The 21,521-nt window shown below is 34.5% G+C and overlaps 1 protein-coding gene across 1 annotated transcript; it reads left to right on the top strand.

Annotated features, from left to right (window-relative positions):
- The first annotated feature begins 15,928 nt into the window (after nt 1-15,928).
- Nucleotides 15,929-16,318, top strand: LOC145059650 (uncharacterized). The gene has a single exon (XM_079007460.1). It carries the CDS (start codon nt 15,929-15,931, stop codon nt 16,316-16,318), a length of 390 nt encoding a protein of 129 aa, XP_078863586.1.
- Nucleotides 16,319-21,521: the final 5,203 nt, after the last annotated feature.

Below are 21,521 nucleotides of genomic sequence, written 5' to 3'. Positions count from 1 at the left end.
AGTGAAATTCATGGCTTTAAAAAAGTTTGTCGGAAGGATTTTGAAACTCTAAAAATTGAATACAATTGCTAGCTACCAACGCCAACCACAATTGTTTGGCGCTCAATCATGTTTCTTCTATATTGGAAAAAAAATGTTTACTTTGTTAGCATATTTGATTAGAAACATGAAATTCGTGATATTAATTCGTCCATAACTTTTTAAGTTTTCTTCATTGAAGGTGTTTTATTTATTTTTATTATTTTTAAATTCTAATTTAATTGTAGATAAGAATCACTGTAAAAAGAACTTTAAATAATTAAAGTAAACAATATTAGTAATAAATGACTAATACACGATTTGTATATTTAAATAAAACCATAATCCACCGATCGAATTTGAGGTCAATTATTAATCAATTTGAAGAAAGATTACTTTGTCCTTTTGTAAAGTTGGAATTGTCGTTTTGTACCTTGTTTTTCACATTTGAACGTATGCAGGCATTTCACAGTTCCGAATTTGCCATAAATGATTTGTAAGGTTAGTTCTAAGTATATTATTATACAAAAAGAAATGTATAAATGATCAATTTTTTTTTAGGATTCTTATTTAGAAAATGATCGTACTAACCAAAATTTCAAAGTAGTTTCATAAAATAGCAACAAATTTAAAAAAATGTCAGACATAGCCATTATTTTTGCAGGTTTTTTTGAACTTTTTTTTTTTCCAATTCAAAGATTCATAACTCTTTTATATTATGAATTATGTTTCAGCTTAATTTTTTTTCTTTCCATTGTGTTCTTTGTGCCAAGAGTTTTCCATGAACAATTTGAACATATTACATTTCAAATTTTGATGTCAAGAATTCATATTTGTTTAGCACGAAAGTAAGTTAATCGGTGAAAAAAAATATAAAAAAACTCAACTTTGACCATTCATAAATTTTGCTTACAAACTCATTTTTAGCTTAAAGTTTTTTCATTGTGTTATTTATAACTGTTGGAATCCTAAGTCGAGTAGGACTTGGAGACCAAGTATTAGCAACCTAGTTTTTAGGAAATCATAAACAAGTAGGTTTCTAGTTTCCCAATTGTAATCTAATTACAAGTCGGTAGTTAGGAGTATATATATACATGGTTTTAGGTCGAGTTATGATCATTGGAAAACATTGTAATATCGTGAGTTTTGAGAGAGTTTCTCATATAATCAAAGAGTTATTTTGATTAAAACAATCGTGTTTACATATTCCAATCTCTAATTGGTATCAGAGCTACAACATCGTGCGACTGAAACAAGGAAGGAAGGAAGGGATCGACGGAAATCCTTTGACGATTTGATCAATCACTGTCGATCGATTCAAGTTTCCAATCTCATTGGTTGATCAATTATGATTTGAATTGTTTTTGGTTTCTATCAATCATCATATCTGATTTCAACTGGTAGTTCAAATCGATCAATTAAGAGTCGATTGAATTGAATTCGAGTTACTGACTTCTTAATCGATCAATCATTGTTTGATTGTATTTGCATTCACGCTTCCAGGTAATCAATTAAAGTGGTAATCGATAGAATCAAACCGTCAATAGGTGGAATTCGACAAAAGTTGTTGTCGACATAAGGATTTCAGTTGAAAAAAGTTTCTGGGAAGCTCAAAATCAACAATTCACGTTTTAAGAGGAATTGATTCACTGATTTGAATTCAACAATCGATTTCAAAAACCGATTTCAACAGATTATTCTATAAGAATCGAAATTTCTTTTTCGATTTTTCTTCGTTCTTTTTCTGACGATTTCCCAGGCCGATTGAATTTGGAGTAATTAATTGGGGTGTGAATTGGTATGGTTTAGAGCAATCAAACTAAACTGACGATACAATATCTGCATTCTCTTTGAATTGTCAATTTCAACATCACTGGTTTGATTTAAAATCGATTTCTAGTATCCAATCAAACAATATTCACGTTTTTGTTTGATAAAACAGTGTTCAAGAACTCAATAGAACATTGTTCACGATTTGAACAGTTCCACCAGAAATTTTGTGCTTTGATTCTTGATTACGAGTTTTTATTTTGATTTGAGCAATCACCATGTCGGGTGAGTCCTCGAATTCGGCACCACCGAAGGAAATCGGATCAACCTCCGTTCACTGTCCGATGTTGACAACTACAAATTACACAGTTTGGGCTATGAGGATGAAGGTTGTTCTAAGAATTCATAAAGCATGGACTGTAATCAATCCAGGAACAAAGAAGAATGAAGAGAAAGATTACCTGGCGATGGGGCTGTTGTATCAGGCGATCCCGGAGGCTTTGATTATGCAAATCGGAGATGTGGAGTCCTCAAAGGTGTTGTGGGACGCAATCAAGCCAGGTATGTGGGTGCTGACCGCGTGAAGGAGGCTAGGTTACAAACCTTGATGATAGAATTCGACCGATTAAAGATGTCTGACTCGGAATCGATTGACGATTTTGTGGGAAGATTGTCCGGATTAGCTTCAAAATCGGCAGCCCTAGGAGAAGTAATTGATGAGACGAAGCTTGTGAAGAAGTTTCTCAAATCATTACCGAGAGCGAAGTTCATCCACATAGTTGCTTCTTTGGAACAAGTCTTGGATCTCAAATCGGTTGGATTTGAAGATATTGTGGGAAGGCTTAAAGCTTATGAAGAAAGGATTAGAGAAGAGGGTGATGACGGAGGAGAAGAACCAAAGGCTTTGTGGTCATCGAGCAGTGGCAACACTAGTGGTTCGGGTGGTGGCGATAGATTGACTAGTGGAGCGAAGGATAGATCGACAAAGGGAACAAGGGTGTCGACCGCTAATCATGGATCCGGTGGATTATCTAGCTCGGGCGGATCAGGCGGGCCCAAAGGGAATAATAGGGTTTCTCAAAGCAATCGGCCCAATAAACTTGATTCATCTCAACCCAATTCTAATTCTGATTGCAAAAATTGTAATTGTTGTTGTGGCAAGAATCAGAAAAATAGGGAAAAGACTGATCTAAGGTGATTTGTTTTCGGTGTGACAAACCGGGTCATTTTGCTTCTGAATGTCCGGAACGACTCCAAAAATTACAAGACAGTGATTTTTCGGAACGTGACGACAGTGACGAATCCGTTTTTTAAATACGGATTGGGTTGAAGAATTCTCTAGAAGGACTTAGAGATTCGGGGGTGATTGTTGGAATCCTAAGTCGAGTAGGACTTGGAGACCAAGTAATAGCAACCTAGTTTTTAGGAAATCATAAACAAGTAGGTTTCTAGTTTCCTAATTGTAATCTAATTACAAGTCGGTAGTTAGGAGTGTATATATATACATGGTTTTAGGTCGAGTTATGATCATTGGAAAACATTGTAATATCGTGAGTTTTGAGAGAGTTTCTCATATAATCAAAGAGTTATTTTGATTAAAACAGTCGTGTTTACATATTCCAATCTTTAATAACAACGATTCAAAAATATAAAAAAAAAAACTCAACTTTAACCATTCATAAATTTTAGCTTAAAGTTTTTCATTGTGTTATTTATAACCATTCATATTTCATTTTCAATTTGGATATTGGAAAGTCATATTTTTTAGCTACAAAATATTCTGTACGATGGACATATGAAACAAAATTCATACCTCTCTCACATACAAAATTCATAAGAATCATTAGACATTTAGGTGTTCCAATCATAAAGGTGACCTACACAAATCCAAAAAAAAAAAAAATCATAGGCCATCTAGATTTTCGAAAATAATAACCCAAAAAAACTCAAAATAAAAAAAAATAAAAAAATCACAAACCAACACAATTTTAGACAGTGGTCTACAAAAATTATAGTTAATATCGTATTGAGTATTTTATGGAAAATCTTGAAAATGAAATATTAATGGTTATAAAGAAAATAGCCAAATATTAATTGGGCAGATTATATAAAGAAAATAATAGTAATAGTTTTACATTTTTAGGGTTTAAATGACCTTAGAATATGTTTTTGTCAATTTAACTACTGTAATTCTACAAATGTATTAAGTAAAAGCAACATGAGATGATATAATGGATTTTGCCAATGTTTGATTCGGTTAGATTCGTTCTTTGATATTACACTTAGAAGTCTCTAATTTACTCATGACTCCTCTGATTTGCTTTTACTCAGTCAGATTTAGATTTGTATATGACTCAGTCGGATATTGAATCAATCATATCAGATTGAAATTGACTTGGTTCTTCCAAAATGTCACATCTATATAAACCCGATTCGTGAGGTTCAATCATCAACTATCAAAAAACTCTTAATGATACTAAACTAAAAAAGAATGGTAAATTATAATTTATTTTTAGAAATATATTAATAAACAACAAAACATGATTTATGCTGCCAACATTAGGAAAATGAAAGTCGAATTAATATTAATAGAGGATTGGACCGTTGGTGTAGTATGGAATCTTAAATTGAATTTCAAATAATAATATAATGCTGTTAAAAACAAGAAAACGCCACAAACGCCAATATTTTACAAGTAAACCATTTGTTTAATCAACACTTCGATCCTAACTTTATATATACGAATTTTCTTAAAATTAGTGAATACAAAACAGCAAATTCAAGGTCAATTATTAAAAAAATCACAAGGCAGTACCTCACAAACTTATAATAAAAATTTTGAATATACAAATTAACCTTCAACATAGATTTTAGGGTTAAGATTGAAATATTCTGTAATTGTTCATATACTTATTTTTTAAAAAGATTTTTAAGTCCTTTGAATGGTTTGTTTTTGTCTACATTTCATCTCTATAATAGGTTATAGCAAGTTTCTTACGATTCTCAATTTCTTTTTTGGTTTTTTATACCTTCTTTTCGATTGTTTTAAAGAAAAAAAAATAATAGGATTAAAGGACTGGAAAGAAAAAACGTGTTGCCGAGCTTTTATTATCCTCTTCAAAATCATCCACTAATTTTTACAACTTCGTTTTTACATGTTCTTTCAAAATTCAATTTTACAACTTTGTTTTTACATATTTTTTTCAAAATTAATTCTTACACTTCATTTACTAACTTGTTTTTTTACATATTTTAAAAATGATTTGTAAAAATAAATGTAAAAAGGAATAAAAATAAAGTTGTAAAAAGGAATCGTGAAAAATACATGTAAAAACAAAAAAAGAAAAAAAAAAGTCGTAAAAGCAAATTTTGAGAAAAGAAACATGTGAAAGAAAACTAAAAGAATGAAGTTGTACCATTCCAAAAACCAAAGGGAACGACACTATAAAATGGATTGCAAAAAACAGGTTAAAACGTAATGAAAAATATTTAAACTATAAAAACGGATTGTGAAAAAACATTTAATTTCTTTTTATCTTTTATTTATTTATTTATTTATTTATTTATTTATTTATTTATTTATTTATTATTATTATTATTATTATTATTATTATTATTATTATTATTATTTTGTAAAAACGGATTGTAATACAATATGTAAAAAATGAGATTGAAAAAACTAATTTTGAATAATATGTAATACGATAAAAAAATAAGTTGTAAAAATGAAGTTACGAAAAAGAATGTTAAAATACCTATGAAACAAAAAGAAGTTCAAAAATATAGATAAAACGTTTTAGATAAAAAAAAAGATAGAACTCGGAAATCAAAGGAACCTGCTATAACATGTAACTAGGTGTGAGACCCATCTATTACTTGGTTTATTTTAAAAAAAAATGAAATATAAAATTTTAACAATTTGAAAAGTTTGAATTTATATTAAAAAATAAGAAAATTTTGAATTATTAAAATTAACGAGAATTTAATGTATTGAATATATTACATATATAAAATAGACAAAATTGCAAAAATGGTCCCTGTGGTATGCAATTTTTTGGGGTTTTAGTCCAAACTATGACTTTTTGGATCGGTGGTCATTTTGAGCTAGTTTCATTGCGTTTTTGGTCCCTCTGAATAGTGAAATGACTATAATACCCTTAGGTTATTTATTTTTCATTTATTTCATTTTTCTTAAAATCTAAAATACTTATTTATTTAAGTAATTAAAAAAAAAGTCTCTCTCTCTCTCTCTCTCTATCTATCTCTCTCTTCCATCCCACCGTCTTTCCTTCCCAAAGATCCGATGATATCTTCGGCCAACCACCATTGTTCAATAGTCTTGAAGCTTTCGATTCTACTCCTTCACTTTTGTATCGACCTGGATCTTCAATAGTAAACTCTAATTATTCTTCAGATCTTTTTCTTCTTCCCCATCGTGAAAGCCAGAATCAATTTGTCACCGACATCGACGTCTTTCAAATTGAGCAAAACAGAAACCGGATCGTATACACACACGATCTTGTTATTAGGGTTACGATTGGTAATGGTGAAATTGAACTTCGAGGTGAGTTTATCCGACAAAACTGAGGTTCAATTGATAGAAATTGAGAAGGGAGGCTGCCTGAAATGTAGCACCAGTGAAGTGATTGTTTGAAATTTCTAGCCTGAGATGCAGCACCATCGGAGTTCACATCACCGTCGTCTCCACTTCCATTTGAATGCCTACATTCTCCAAGATCACAGTTCCCGATGTTATCTCCCAGATTTCCATTCTCCTTAAGAAACCAATTAGGATTCCATCTTATTTAGGTTTACCGATTTTCAAACATGATTTAAATTATCATATGGGATTTGGTTTTTTTTGTTTGGGTGAGAGTTTCAAACGATTTCAATTTTTCAGAAGCTTTTAGAATTGTTTTTTCTTTCCTGGAGGGGTAATCGAAGCTGATCATGTCCATGGTTGAAGGGTTTCACAAGAGGGCATCATAGGTGAAAGGCAGACTTCTTTATGATGGTGGTGGTGGCTACGATGTGCAGGTAATGAAAGGTGCTGAATATGGTGGGTTGGTGGCTGGTCGAAGGTGATGAACAGTGTTGGTCGGCCGAAGATATCACCGAATCTTTGGAAGGAAAGACGATGGGATGGAAGAGAGAGAGAGAGAGAGAGACTTTTATTTTTTTAATTAGTTAAATAAATAAATAAGTATTTAGATTTTAAGAAAAATGAAAGAAATGAAAAATAAATAACCCAAGGGCATTACAGTCATTTTACTATTTAAAGGGACCAAAAACGCAATGAAACTAGCTCAAAAAGACCACCAATCCAAAAAAGTCATGATTTGGACTAAAACCCCCCAAAATTGCATACCACAGGGACCATTTTTGCAGTTTTGTCTATAAATTATTTATAACAAATATCTTACATATATATTACCTTACATATTAAATGTAGATTTTAATTTAATAAAATGAAAAATACAATAAAATGACAAGTGGAAATAAAAAATTTAAAATTTTTAAAAAATGTCATGTGTCCAACTGAAGGTGAACATGTGGCAAAAAAACCTTCATTTATTAGAGTAGATAAGACCATCTGTTATACTCATGACGATCCGTTATAGTAGTGAGTGTCATATCATCACCACATTTTTACCACTAAACCATGAAATACCTACCACTACTACACCATTCCACCTCATTTTTTTTAATTAAATTTAATTCAAAAATATATAAAAATACAAATACAATAAAACATATTTTTTAAACTAGTTTTTTATTCAATTAAAAACAATACATAATTTTAAAAAAACAACTAAAATAAAATAGAAAAAAACATAAACATGCAAGCACAAACAACTTAAACTACTTTCTAAATCTCATTTTTTAAATTATTTCATTTTAGGAAATCTTTAAATTTCAGCCAAACTTTGAGGTGTGTAATCGATCTGTTATGTTTTCATATTGATGCATGACCATAGCAACCAGGTCGATATCATTTTCATATACGTTGTTTATAACAAAGTTATAAACTTCGTTGAACTCTCAACATTTTGGGCGTGTTTAGCACGGAGCTTTTGGAAGCGTTTAGGAGCTTCTAGCTTTTGACAAAACGCTCTAGTTTAAAGAAAAAGTTTCGTTTGGTAGTACGAGTGTTTAACTTTTAGTTTAAACAAAACGCTCCAAATCTAAAAGCTACTTCATGTAGGGCGTGTTCGGCAAAATTAGCTGTTAGTGGGTAGCGGGTAGCTTGTAGCTTGTAACGTTTTGTTAAACGCTACATGAAGTATCATTTGAATTTGGAGCATTTTGTTTAAACTAAACGCTACAAGCTTGTAGTGCCAAACAAAGCTTTTTGTTCAAAACGGAGCGTTGTTTGACAAAACGCTCCGTGCCGAACACGCCCGTAGCGTTTAACAAAACGCTACTGAGCTTTTGAAATCAATTTCCATAATTACCCTTAAAAATTTATTTATTTATTTATTTATTTTTAATCAATTGTCCTTTTATGTAATTTTATATATTTTAAAAGCTTTCAGCTACTTTTGCCAAACACTCATATAACAAATAAAAGTTATAGCTTCCCGCTAGCAGCTACCCGCTACACGTTACCTGCTATCAGGTATCCGCTACCCGCTTCCAGCTAACAACTACTTTTGCCAAACACGCCCTTTACCATATCCAAAAACTTTGAACATATTGCATCAAAATTACGACTTCAGGAACCCGTTAAATCATGGAAAACGTTTCTAACTTTTACCCAAAAATCACTAGATGTTTGACTATCTGGGTCTTCCAAAATCGACACCCATACTAGTGCTAAGTTTTCTTCTTCCTCTTCTGACTAATTCATCCTTTTGGGAGCCATTGTTTTTTTAAATATCAAGTAACACAAATGTGTGATTGTGAATAAAAGGAGAAAAGAATTGTGTAAAATATAAGGAATTGTGTTGTGGTATTTGTAAGAAAGTTTGTAGATAATTTAAAAAAAAGATATTGAGTAAATGCCCAAAGTAACCGTTAGACATGAACCAATTTTGATTGGGCATTTTAATTTGTGGTGTCGACCACGATAGGCCACGAACACGATGAACCACGAAGGTCCAGGCTAGTGTGAACAAACCACGGTCATGGCCACCTAAACCACAGAACCCTTAGTGGTATAAATACCGAAAGGCCTAAGGACAAAATATAGGCAAAACAAACAAGTTAAAAAGATATTAGAAATAAGTTTTGTGACTAAATAAACATTTACACATCACTTTAAAGCAAATTTCAACATGTCAAAAAGATGATTCACAACATAACATTTGATGGAAAATAAAAGTAATTGATATCCAAGGTGTTGTTCAATTCAATAACGTATTGCATATCGTTTGATTTTTTTTCCTATTAATGAACATTAATTTCTATGCCAGTAAGATTGATCTACTGCAAATAGTAAGATTCAAAATACATATCAATATTCAAGTTCTCACTTATACTATGAGTTGCTATTCGGCAAAAGCATTGATTTATGATTTGAGTAAAAGACTCCCAATTTAGCCCTCTTTTTGTCTTTTTCTAATTTTCTAATTTTTTGTTTTATTTTTTGAATTTCTGATGCTGTAAAGAACATAAATAATCAATTTTTGAGGATTATTAACACCAATGGAATCGAACCAAACAGAAACTCTTTTAAATTAAAACTCACAACTAAAACGAAAAAGATCATATGTATGTCTGTACTTTTCACATCGATCTATTTCATACGTCTAACTCCTCACTGATTTTATTTTATCTTTTTATATATATCCTTTGCCATTCATAAAAAAAAAATGAAGATCATATGACAACCAAAAGATGAAGAACATCTGACAAAACATCCCTTCACCATCACTCTTTATTTTTCTTTAATTTCTACCTAGCCAAGTAATTGAATCAAAATGTTGTATAAAACATAATGAGTCAAGGGAGCCTTTTTTTTTTTTTTTTTTTTTTTTTGTTTTTTACTTTAACCCGTATAACATTTTACATTTTGTAGGAATATAATATCAAGAACCTATGAAATAACAACCGAAAACAAAAAAATGTTGAGAAATGTTCTGATCTGCAATCGAAAGTTGTTTATTCATAACACGACTATAACCGTTGATGGTCAAAACTTGTATATAATTTTTTCACAATAGAAGAAAATATGTTCGCTATTTAACCAAGTAAACCTATAAAAAATTATATATTTTTACTCCAAAGTCCAAACCATCATTTTACTTGTTTTTTTTAGAAATTACATATTCTCTTATTTTTTGTTCCTATTATTTTTTTTTCATCTATTTTAGATGGTGACAAGTATCATTCAATTTAATTTAAATTTGATTGAAATGTTAAATTTATACACTTGTCCTCATCGTAAATATGTAGGAAAAAAACAATGATTAGATTGATTTTTAGTTTCTCTTATTTTTGTTATGTTGATTATGAACATTTATCAGTGTTGTAAAAATCTCGATTAGGTCCCGATTAATCCCTAGGCGCTACTCGACCGATTAAAGAGCGCCTAGCGATTAATCAATGCATACAAAATGACTGAAACAGTAGAACTTGATGAAATTTTAACACTTTGAAGAAGTTATATCTCAATAGAAACTATTTGAGGTATGATTAGTGTTGTACTTATCATATTAACCTATTTTGTTATGATATTAGTGATATTTATGAACTTTTATATGATATTAGTCATATTTAATCTTTTAAAATCTAATAAATTAGCAATTAATCGTCCCCGATTAATCTTCCGATTAATCTCCGCCTAACCGATTAATCCTTTGATCCCAGTCCACTAACTAGCTAACGTCGATCGATTTTTACAACCTTGATATTTATTATGAATTTGAAATTTTAAAGGATCAACTTTTGGAAATAATGGATTGTTAGTCGTTATGTAATTTAAAACTGAATTTTAAAAGATAATAATAATAATAATAATAATAATAATAATAATAATAATAATAATAATATAATGTTTTTTAAATTACTATCGCTATAAAACAAGAGGTTGTTTTAAGCATGTAAAACACCACAAACGTCAATGTTTGACATGTACCGCAAAGTCTTCTGTTTGTTTTTTTCTCTCTTTTTTAAACTTATATTTTCAGTGAATTTGGCAAAATCAAAGAGTTGGAAGAGTAGGGTAATGGTCAACGGTTAAAAAAGAAGCTGCGAACGGGTCGAAACACTAATTGTTGGTTTCAAACAATCTTTTCACTTAAAAGTTTATCTTTTTGGTATTAGATATGATTGAAAAATAATTAATAACAATAATCATATAGAACTTTAAAATGAACTAAAAGGGCGTATGTTTTAAAATTATTTGACAGTTTTCGGCTAACTATAAAATTAAATTAGGCGAACTTCCACGCGTTGTACAGGTTAAAATTGTTTAGTTATGATTTACAAATATATATCGTTGAAAATTATTAGTCATAGACATTAAACACAATTATAACCTATACTTTAAGTTGATATATAAAACTTTAATATTTGGAAAAGTTTCCAAAGATAAAAATGATTAATGAATTACGCAACTATTTTAACTTTTAAGCCAAACTTATATTTATAAAACAAAATAACTTAGTAAGTTTGTTTATTATGACAATATGAGATCAAAATCGTATTTATCACATGTCATTTTGTGTCACACTTAAGAAAAAAAGTTGAAAGACATGTTTCACAAAAGTAATTGTTAGCTGGAAACTGATACCGGATAGCAGGTAGCTGGTAGCTGTAAGATGTAGCTTTTATTTGTTATATGCGTATTTAACAAAAGTGGTTGGAAGTTTTTAAAATATGTAAAATTCCATATAATGTCCCATTTTTCACAACCAAATTTTCATTTTAAATTAGGTAGAAACATTGTTTCCATAAAACCAAGTCAAGAAAGCCATAAGTATCAAAATACATTCATCCCAAAAATCAGAGTATCATAAAATGCAGAATCACGAAAACTACCAATGAGTGTGTATAGTCAAGCTTTCGCATTCTCACGATTATTTGAAGTATGAAACACATTTAAATTCACAACTGTAAGCACGGAGCTTAGTGAGCTCCCTAAAATATCACATACATCACAACATAATAAACGACTATGGATTATCAGCAACTTTGGGACTATGAGTAGTCCTTAGGACTATCAACAATCTTGTGGGCTCATAGCAGCCCTATGGGTTATCAGCAGCCCTATGGATTATCAACAGTCTTGGAGTTATCATCAACTCAATAAATACATATAACAACCAACCATTAAGACTCAGCTAGTCTAGCATGCACCCCACTATGACATAGCAATGTAGTAAGAAGACTCACTTCGCAAACAACAGGCTAACACAACAACTCTCTGACAGTGAAGACCAATATTAAGAATCACCTAACCAATAATATAAAAGTACCCTATCACTCTACACCCTAAAACCGTCAAGTTGACCAAAAGTCAATTTGGTCAAAAAGTCAACGGCCAAAGTCAACACCAGCTAACCTCCACGTCGTGGCCACCCATAGACCACGTCGTGGCATCTACATGACAAAAACAATCGTGAAGGCTACAAAACCAAAAGTCAACTTGCTGGAACAATGCACCGAAGACACCTTCTTCTTCTTCTTCAAAGGACCAAAAACCACTATAAAAACTCACAAGATCAACAATGGAGGCTAGGGTTTTCTCTAGGTTGAAAGGGACGTGATGAAGGCTGAGGGTGTGCAAACCCTAGCCATCACATCCCTTAAATAAAGCATAAAACCGAAAAAAATATGTTTTTTGATACCGGCCACCACCACATCGTTGCCTGACACCTGTCATGTCGTGGTGTGCACAAATGTTGTGTGTTTCCTTTAGCCATGACCACTTCGTGGTACATTCTTCACCACATTGTGGCCACCACAAAACCTACATTTTTAATTCTTTAATTACCATAAACATAAATGAACTATTTACCTGAAACAGGTGTTACAATTCTCCCCCACTTGAACTAGATTTCACCCTCGAAGTCCTCAGCTGAAAACAGATTCAGTTAGTACTCGTGCATCTCCCCCTCGGGTTCCCAAGTCCACTCGGAAGCCTTCCGATGCTGCCATTTCACATTCACCAAACCAACCACCTTATTACGCAAGGCCTTCGTATTCTTATTAAGAATCACCACAGGTTTCTCAATATAATTCAAGAGGTCATCAGCCTGAATGTCATCCAACGGAAAAGTAGCGGACTCGTCGGTCACACACTTTCGCAACTGCGAAACATGGAAAGTGCTATGGATCAGACTGAACTCCTTCGGCAGATTCAATCGGTATGTCACTTTGCCCACTCAAGCCATGACTCAGAAATGACTGATAAACTTGGGGCCTAGCTTTCCTCGCTTCCTAAAACAAATAATACCCTTCCAGAGGGATACTTTCAGGAGTACCATATCCCCGGCCTGAAACTCCAACTATGAGCGGTTTCGGTCCACATAACTCTTCTACCGGCTCTGAGCCGTCAGTAATGTATGTTTGACCTGTTGAATAAGCTTTGTCGTCTTGAGCACCACTTCTATGCTCCCCATGACTCTCTGTTGAACCTCTCCCATTGAGAAGGCATACCAATGTTGGCATGATGGATGTTGTTATAGGAAAACTCAGCCAACGGAAGGTAGGAGTCTAATCTCCAACCAAAATCAATGATGCAAGATCTCAACATATCCTCGAGAGTCTGAATAGTCCTATCTCTAGTCATCTGTCTGCGGATGTTATGCAATACTAAAATGCAGTCTATTACTCAACTCCTCATGGAGCCTCTTAAAAAACCTAGAAGTAAACCGAACATCTTGATCTGAAACTATAGAAATAGGCGGACCACTTGCCCTGATAGCTCAAACCCCACAAGTCAAAACCTCACAATACTCATATCCCACCGAATCATCTTATCCACTTTCATATGACAACCCACCGCAGTCATATGAAGTTGATGTTGAAATGGATGATGAAGAAGAATTTCAAAATGCTATTGCCTTGGTTAGCCAACAATTCAACCGACTACCACCAATGTCATTTCGTAAAAATCAGCAGTTTATCAAACCACCTTTCAACCGTAACTTCAATCTGTAGAATAACTACTCACGATATCCTCGAAACCCTCACTATCCACCACAACTACATAATGCACATCATTCCAAAGAGGCACCACAGTCAAACAAACCATTAGACTCCGGTACCTCAACTGAAGAGAAGAGTGAAGTCATCATCTGCCATAAGTGTCATAAAGAAAATCACTTTGCCAAAGATTGCAAAGCAAGTGTGGTTAAGGACAAGGCATTCTATCTTAGAATGGCTCAAGAAATGGAAGAAAAGGAAAAGGCAAGAGCATATGTTGCTCAAGTAAAGAGAGATCAACAAGTATGGTCATCTAGAGATGATGATGAAGATTTTGACAACATCAAAGGAAAAAGGAAGATCTGCTGAAGAGGATGGATCGACGAAGTTGCAGAGGAACTACTGCTACATGGCTAAAGATGGCACCCTCAACATCATCTAACAGGTAAAAATCGTGATCCATTCTAATAATTTCATCATGCATGATTGTGAACCATACTTAGAAATACTTAATGACATGTGTGATGCTGTAGCTATATCACGTGAGAGGAAGACTTGAGGATAAGAGACTTAAGGCTGCCATGCTAGAAATGGATCCGTTGTTAGAAAAGGATGCTAGGATATTGAATGAAACTCAGTTGGATATTGCTTTAAATCAAAGGGATTTAGCCCAAAATGAAATTGCTCGTTTGAATCAATTAATAGAAAATCTCTTTAATGAATCTGAAGCAATTGAAAACTTAGTTAATAATGGGACTGTAGACAACACCTATAATTGGGGATGGTCCAATGGATACTCAACTAATGAGAACTCAACTCCCCGATTCAATGCTGATTGACCATATGTCCCACCGGATCGTGAGTTTCATTATCCTGTCAATAACAAAACGTTTCCTGAAGACATAAGATACCACTTCGGTAGACTTCATGAACTGAGTAACAATTGTGTCATCGAGAAAATTCTTCCTGAATCCTCGGGTATTCTAAGTGATCAATTACCTATCATTGGCACAATATGTCCTGAATCTCAATCCTCTTCAGATGTAGATGAATAAATCATTATAGAAGGATCAGAATCTGTTGTAAAATATCCATCCTTGCCTTCCATAATGTGTCCAAAAAATAAACCATCCTTAACTTACTTTGCGGTAGTCCAGTCATCTGCACCACAAACCACAGGCAAAAGCTCAATGACTATTCAACCCATTCTTCATGAGTTGCCAATTAAAAATTTTGAATTTGGCCAATGTTCACAGAGTCCTGAACTTTCTAGTTCGGATGACTCAAGTCCTTGTTTATTCAATTTGTTCAAAGGCTTTCAAGAAACCACAATTAAATATTTTTGATTGCGGTTCTCCAAAAACACAAGCAAAATTGGCTTTCAAAGAAGAGCTCAGGTCCCGAGGTAAAAAGTGGGATACTGACTACATAAATAAAATTTTCAAACAAGACAAGTTTTCAAATCAAAAGAATTTTGAAAAATTCACTGCTGCCAAAAATCGTTCAAAAATTACGACATACAAAGGATCAAACAAAAAGGAATGTATAGTAACAAAACGTTTTCAAACACTCCTACAAAATTCCAAAAGAAAGTCATGTCTTTTCAAAATTATCCCTTAAACGATCCAAAGTGGAAAAGTATCTTACCAACTCCTGAACCCTCAAAATCACATAAATCTATCATCAGGTCAAAACCTAGGAGTAATTCACGTGTTAAAAAAATTTCAAATCCCAAGGGCACCACATGTAAATCTCACCTACGGACCGGTCACAAGTCTCCAACCACACCCTACGGCCCGTTGACTAAGTATGGTGTCTAGATAAACGAGAAAAATATTTCCTTTGGATTTTGTCTGCTAAAAACGTCTCATCCAATCCAACCTCATAACATCCCAAAAGTTGTGAAACACCGAGGACTAGGTCTAAAAACTAACACAAAATCTGTTCCTAAGACTCACGTGCATGTATCCAGTAAGAAAGTTTCTCATGTGACCCCGGGCTCCAAACTTGTTTGGGTGCCCAAACTAACCCATTAATTTTTCAGGCAATGTGCAAAGAGGAACAAGAAGAGGAATGGTTAGTTGATATTTCCTGCTCCTTGCACATGAACGGAAGGTTCGAATACCTTCGCGACTTCAGGCCTATCTGTAACAGTGGACATGTCATGTTTGGAAATAATGAAAACGAAATCATCATGGGTTATGGTGTATTGACCATGGGAAATTTCTCAATTCAAAAGGTTGCTTACGTAGAAGGCCTCAAGCACAACTTGATCAGTGTGGGCCAACTATGTAAAGTTGGTCATCGGTTTGAATTTGATAGTGAATATTTCTACATAATGACAAATGATAGAAACACCTGTTTGATCAAATCCAAAGTCGAAGTGAAAATGTATCCTTTGGATGTCTCATTGATCATTGGCAAACCACAGTTGTGATTTGTGTGAAAAGCAATATCCGAAGTTAGCTGGTTATGGCACCACAAACTTGGTCATCTCAACTTCAGATACATCAACAACATGGTCACGAAGAAATAGTTCGTGGTCTTCTAGTCCTAAAGTACAGTAATGAAATGTTGTGCCCAACTTGCGAGTGTGGAAAACAAACCAAAGGAAGTCATCATTTGATTATCGATTCTTCAATTGTTGAACCTTTAGAGATACTTCATATTGATCTCTACGGTCCATCTACCGTATCCAGTCTTCATCACAAGAAATACATTCTTGTTATAGTTGATGACTTTACTCGTTTCACTTGGGTCTTCTTCCTGAGACTCAAATCCGACACACCGCATATCATGATCAACGCCATAAAAGAAATAGAGCACCAAGTCAAGCTACTGGTCAGAAGGATAAGAAGTGACAATGGAACCAAGTTCACTAATCAAATCTTGAATAGTTTCCAGGTTTCCAAGGGCATTAGTCACAACTTTTCTGCTCCCTACACGTCGCAACAAAATAGAGTAGTAGAGAGAAGAAATCCCAAATTGGTCGAAGCAGCTAGACGATGTTAAACTTTGTCAACCTTCCTCTATACTTCTGGGCCGAAGCAGTGGCAACTGCATGCTTTATTCAAAACCGAAGCATCATTTGCAAGCGTCTTAACAAGACTCCGTATGAGGGCCTCAACAACTGCAAACCTAATGTCAGATTCTTCCATATTTTTGGATGCAGATGTTTTGTGATCAACAACAAGGATCACCTTAACAAATTTGCACCAAAATCAGATGAATGCATTTTTCTTGGCTACTCAACTAATAAAGTGGCCTACAGGGTTCTCATTAGACGTACGAGACTAATAGTCTAAAGCTTCGATGTCAAATTTGATGACTATTATATCTGCAACACTGCTCCGTCAACTGAAACAAAAACTATCCTAGAAAGTGATATCCCAGCCTCTTTGGGTCACCTAAACATAGTTGAAATCGACTATGACGATCTTTTTGATCTCGCAGAGATAGATCATATCTCAAAAATCCTGGTGTCTCTGGTATCTCAACAACGTGTTAAAGTATCTGGTCCAACCTTATCTGAAGAGTTGTCACTCAATACTTACACCTCGTCGTTTGAGGGGGAAAAGTTCAACTCCAGTTCAAATGACAACCATTGAGGTTCTAGTACTAGAAGATGCAGCTCCGGTGTCTACTCGCAGAGTCACAATCCAATCAAATGTTTCTTCAGATTCTGAGGATGAAGAGGTTGAGAACGTCGAAAAAAGAACAGATCCAAGGGTTATCACTCATTCATAAATCTAGGGGGAACCATCTTTGGTCTAGGGGGAACTCCCATCCTCAATTCAGGAGGAACCTCCTTCAACTCCTGATGTTCAAAATCCTATAGTCTAAGATACTTTTGCGGGCTGCTCCCAACTTGAGGGGGAACTACCTTCTCCAACCACAGAATCTTCTGACGTTGAAGATATTCCATCTACCACAGCCGCTGATCACCAATAACCCCGTCTTCACATTTGGACGGAGGATCACCCACCGGGTCAAATCATTAGAAACCCATCCGCAAGTATACAAACTCGATCCTCTAGTGATTTAACGGAACATTGCCACTATGCAACTTTCATGTCCTCAGTCGAGCCTCGAACCATAAAAGAAGCACTCATGGAACCCGTCTGGATCACCGCAATGCAAGAGGAGTTAGCTAAGTTTGAAAGAAACAAAGTGTAGAAACTGGTACCGAAGCCAAAAGGCCACACAATCGTCGTTACTAGATGGGTATACAAAAACAAGCTTGATGAGTCTGGTGCGGTAGTAAGAAACAAAGCAAGGCTAGTTGCTAAAGGGTACAGTTAACTTGAAGGCGTTGACTACGATGAAACATATGCCCCCTTAGCCAGAATGGAAGCAATACACATTTGCTTAGTGTATGTGGCACACAAGAATATCAAAGTACATTAAATGGATGTAAGAAGTGCCATTCTGAATGGAGAACAGAAGGAAGAAGTTTACTTGTAACAACCTCCAGGCTTTGAGAGTCTAGAATTTCCAAACCATTTCTACATGCTAGAAAAAGCAGTATACGGTCTTAAACAAACAAGCACCGAGAGCATGGTATGAGACTCTTTCAGAGTTTCTTGTCATGTCTGGATACAAAAGAGGTGTGATTGATCCCACATTATTTAGAAGGGCTAATGTTAATCACTTGATGCTCGTCCGAATATATGTGGATGATATCATTTTTGGGTCAACAGATTAGGGTATGGTGAATGACTTTGCAAAGCTCATGACAAGTAAATTTCAAATGAGCATGAATAGAAAGATCAAATTCTTTCTAGGGCTTCAAGTGAAACAAGTCCCCCAAGGGATATTCATTCATCAAGAGAAATATACCTCTAAGCTGCTAAAGAAATTCTCAATGGAAATTGTTCCTCAGCCAAGGTTCCGATGGCCTTCGGATACAAAATTTCAACTGATCCTACCGGAGACTCAATTGATCATAAAAATTATCGTTGAATGATTGGATCATTGATGTACCTCACCGCAAGTAGACCGGATATTGTCTTTGCAACAGGCTTATGTGCTAGGTACCAAGATGACCCTAAAGTGTCTCATTTGACCGTAGTCAAGCAAATTCTCAGATATATCTAAAGGGAAGTAAAGCGTTAGGCCTCTGGTACCCTGCGGGAAATGACTTCATCCTTCAAGCATTCACAGATACGAATCATGTAGGATGCATATTAGATCACAAAAGTACTTCTGGTGGATGCCAATTCTTAGGAGAAAGACTAGTCAGCTAGTCTTCAAGGAAGTAGAATTGTGTCTCATTGTCTACTACTGAGGCAGAATATGTGGCCGCAGCCAGCTGTTGTTCCCAAGTTCTTTGGATGAAAACTTAACTCATGGAATATAGTTACAGAATGCTACGGGTACAAATTTACTGTGATTCAGAGAGTGCTATAGCGATTTCTCATAATCCTATTCACCATTCAAAGACGAAGCACATTGAACTACGGTACCACTTTATCAAGGATCACATCCTCAAAGGTAACATCAGACTAATTTTTGTTCCCACTCACGAAAAAATAGCTAATGTTTTTACAAAGGCACTTGATGTTACAAAATTAAATAGCTTTCTGGAAATGCTAGGAATGATGAATACAGAGCTGAAATTCTTCTTGTATTGATAGCTACTGTAGACTTCATTTGGTCTCCAACTGTGAAGAAATTGCTTCTTTTCTTTTCTAAATAAAAACTCTTGAAGCATTCTCTTCACTGTGGTTCTAAAATAATATAATCATCATATTTATTTTCAGTATACCTACTATACCGCAATCATATATGATCAATATATTCTTTGGGCCCTTTTATTTCTTCTATTTCTAACTTCATGATCAAGTGTTCTTTCAGCTAATGCTATCGTAGTCACACTACATACCACCACAGTCATCTGAATCCAACCACGGTTGCAATAAATGACCCCGTAATCACTTCATCAAAGCTATGAATAATGTTGTGTACTATTTAATGGACTTTAAATAAAAACATTCTTTCAAATATTCACTATGTCGCAGATGATAGTTCAATCCTTTTTCAAATAACCTTTCCTTCGACAGGTTCCATTTTCGGATAAAAACAAATGAATGGTTTTTCCCATAAACGAAATCTTCAAGAAATATTTTCCTCAACTAGTCATATCACCCAGCCGTTGGTTGTCAAATCCGGTTCCACTTCCCCATTTTTCACAACGGTTAAAACAATTTTCAACCCCACGTTTAGGTGGCGTATGATCATGGTATTGTGTTGCAACAAATGCTCCTTTTTCCCCATAATCGCTTTATCTTTTTGATTTATTTAATTATGGCTGATAATGGTAAAAACCCAAAGGTTTTTAACTTTAACAATCGTAGTTAAAGTAATTACAATAAAATTTGAAATCCGGAGGTATAAAAACTCCCCAATTTCTCCCAAGATAGATTTTACGCTATCTGAATCCTTCGGTGAACTCTTTCTTCTCCATCTTCTTGCTCAAACAACTTTCTACAAGTTCTACAAACCCTTTTAGAAAAAATGGTGAAATCTGGTATCTCAAGGAAGCAATCAAAGGCTTCCGGCTCTGCTTGCCCAACTGGTTCTGAATCCACCATTAAAGATAACACTCCTTCCATTGCATCGAGCAATTTGAAATCCATTTTCGAAGATCATCCGTCATACAATGACGTAATCAGACTGATGATCAAATTCCTTCCAAAACATCCACTGTTTGGTGCTTTCAATGCCTTCACAGAAGCAGTTCAAATGGCATTCCTCTTCAAGTGTGCTTTCTCTGCATTCCATCCAAGCCACAACCTTCAAGAAATGCATCTCAACTTGGTGGAAAATCACTGGTGGTTCTCACGAAAGAAAAGTTCTTAAATGTAATCAACCTTAGGTTTCTTCCCTCAATGAGATTTTGCTCACCAAACCCTAATGACATGGTTTCAACCCTGTATCAGATGGGTTATCAAAAGAAACTCAAAGGGATCGGCAAGTTCAAGAATAATCAACTACCGGCAGTATGGCAGTTTGTGTGCCAGTTTGTCATCATAAGTCTCTCTGACAGAACGGGTGGAATGGGCAATATGCGGATCAAGCTCCTGGAACTTGTTTGGAGCATCTACACTAGAAACACTATCAATTACGGTCAAATTCTATGGGGCGACTTCTTGCAGTACATTCCTAAGGAAGCTCCAAGAGAAGATGCAACCGAGCTCACTTTTTCTCGATTCTGGTCGCTATGCATCTCAGATCTACACAAGGATGCCAAGCTTGTCATGGACAATGACACAAACTTGTTCTCCACTCGTTATATGAAAAGGTACACAACCTCCAAAGATCAAACTATTTTTGGACCCCTTACGAGATTGCCATATATATATATATATATATATATATATATATATATATATATATATATATATATATATATATATATATATCTTGGAGTCCATTGGACTCACAACCCTTGATGTAGTTGACCATATTGTAGCTACGAGTGGTATTGACCCATGCCACTCTTCCCTGCCTAGACTAAGTCAGTTTAGCGTAGTCCTACCACAACACAGGCTCCTCCTAGTACCACAGTCCATACACAAACACAGGTTCCTCCCATTGTGACATCAAGAAAAGGCTCAATCAATACGGCAAAAAAGGGT

Source organism: Lactuca serriola, chromosome 6, assembly GCF_051521515.1.
Source record: "Lactuca serriola cultivar US96UC23 chromosome 6, Lser_US96UC23_V15, whole genome shotgun sequence".
Classification (NCBI taxonomy): domain Eukaryota; kingdom Viridiplantae; phylum Streptophyta; class Magnoliopsida; order Asterales; family Asteraceae; genus Lactuca; species Lactuca serriola.
This window is presented reverse-complemented; position numbering and strand designations above follow the sequence as displayed.

Excerpts from the sequence above, each read along its gene's own strand:
- LOC145059650 (XM_079007460.1), top strand. The coding sequence starts at position 15,929 with ATGTGCAAAGAGGAACAAGAAGAGGAATGGTTAGTTGATATTTCCTGC.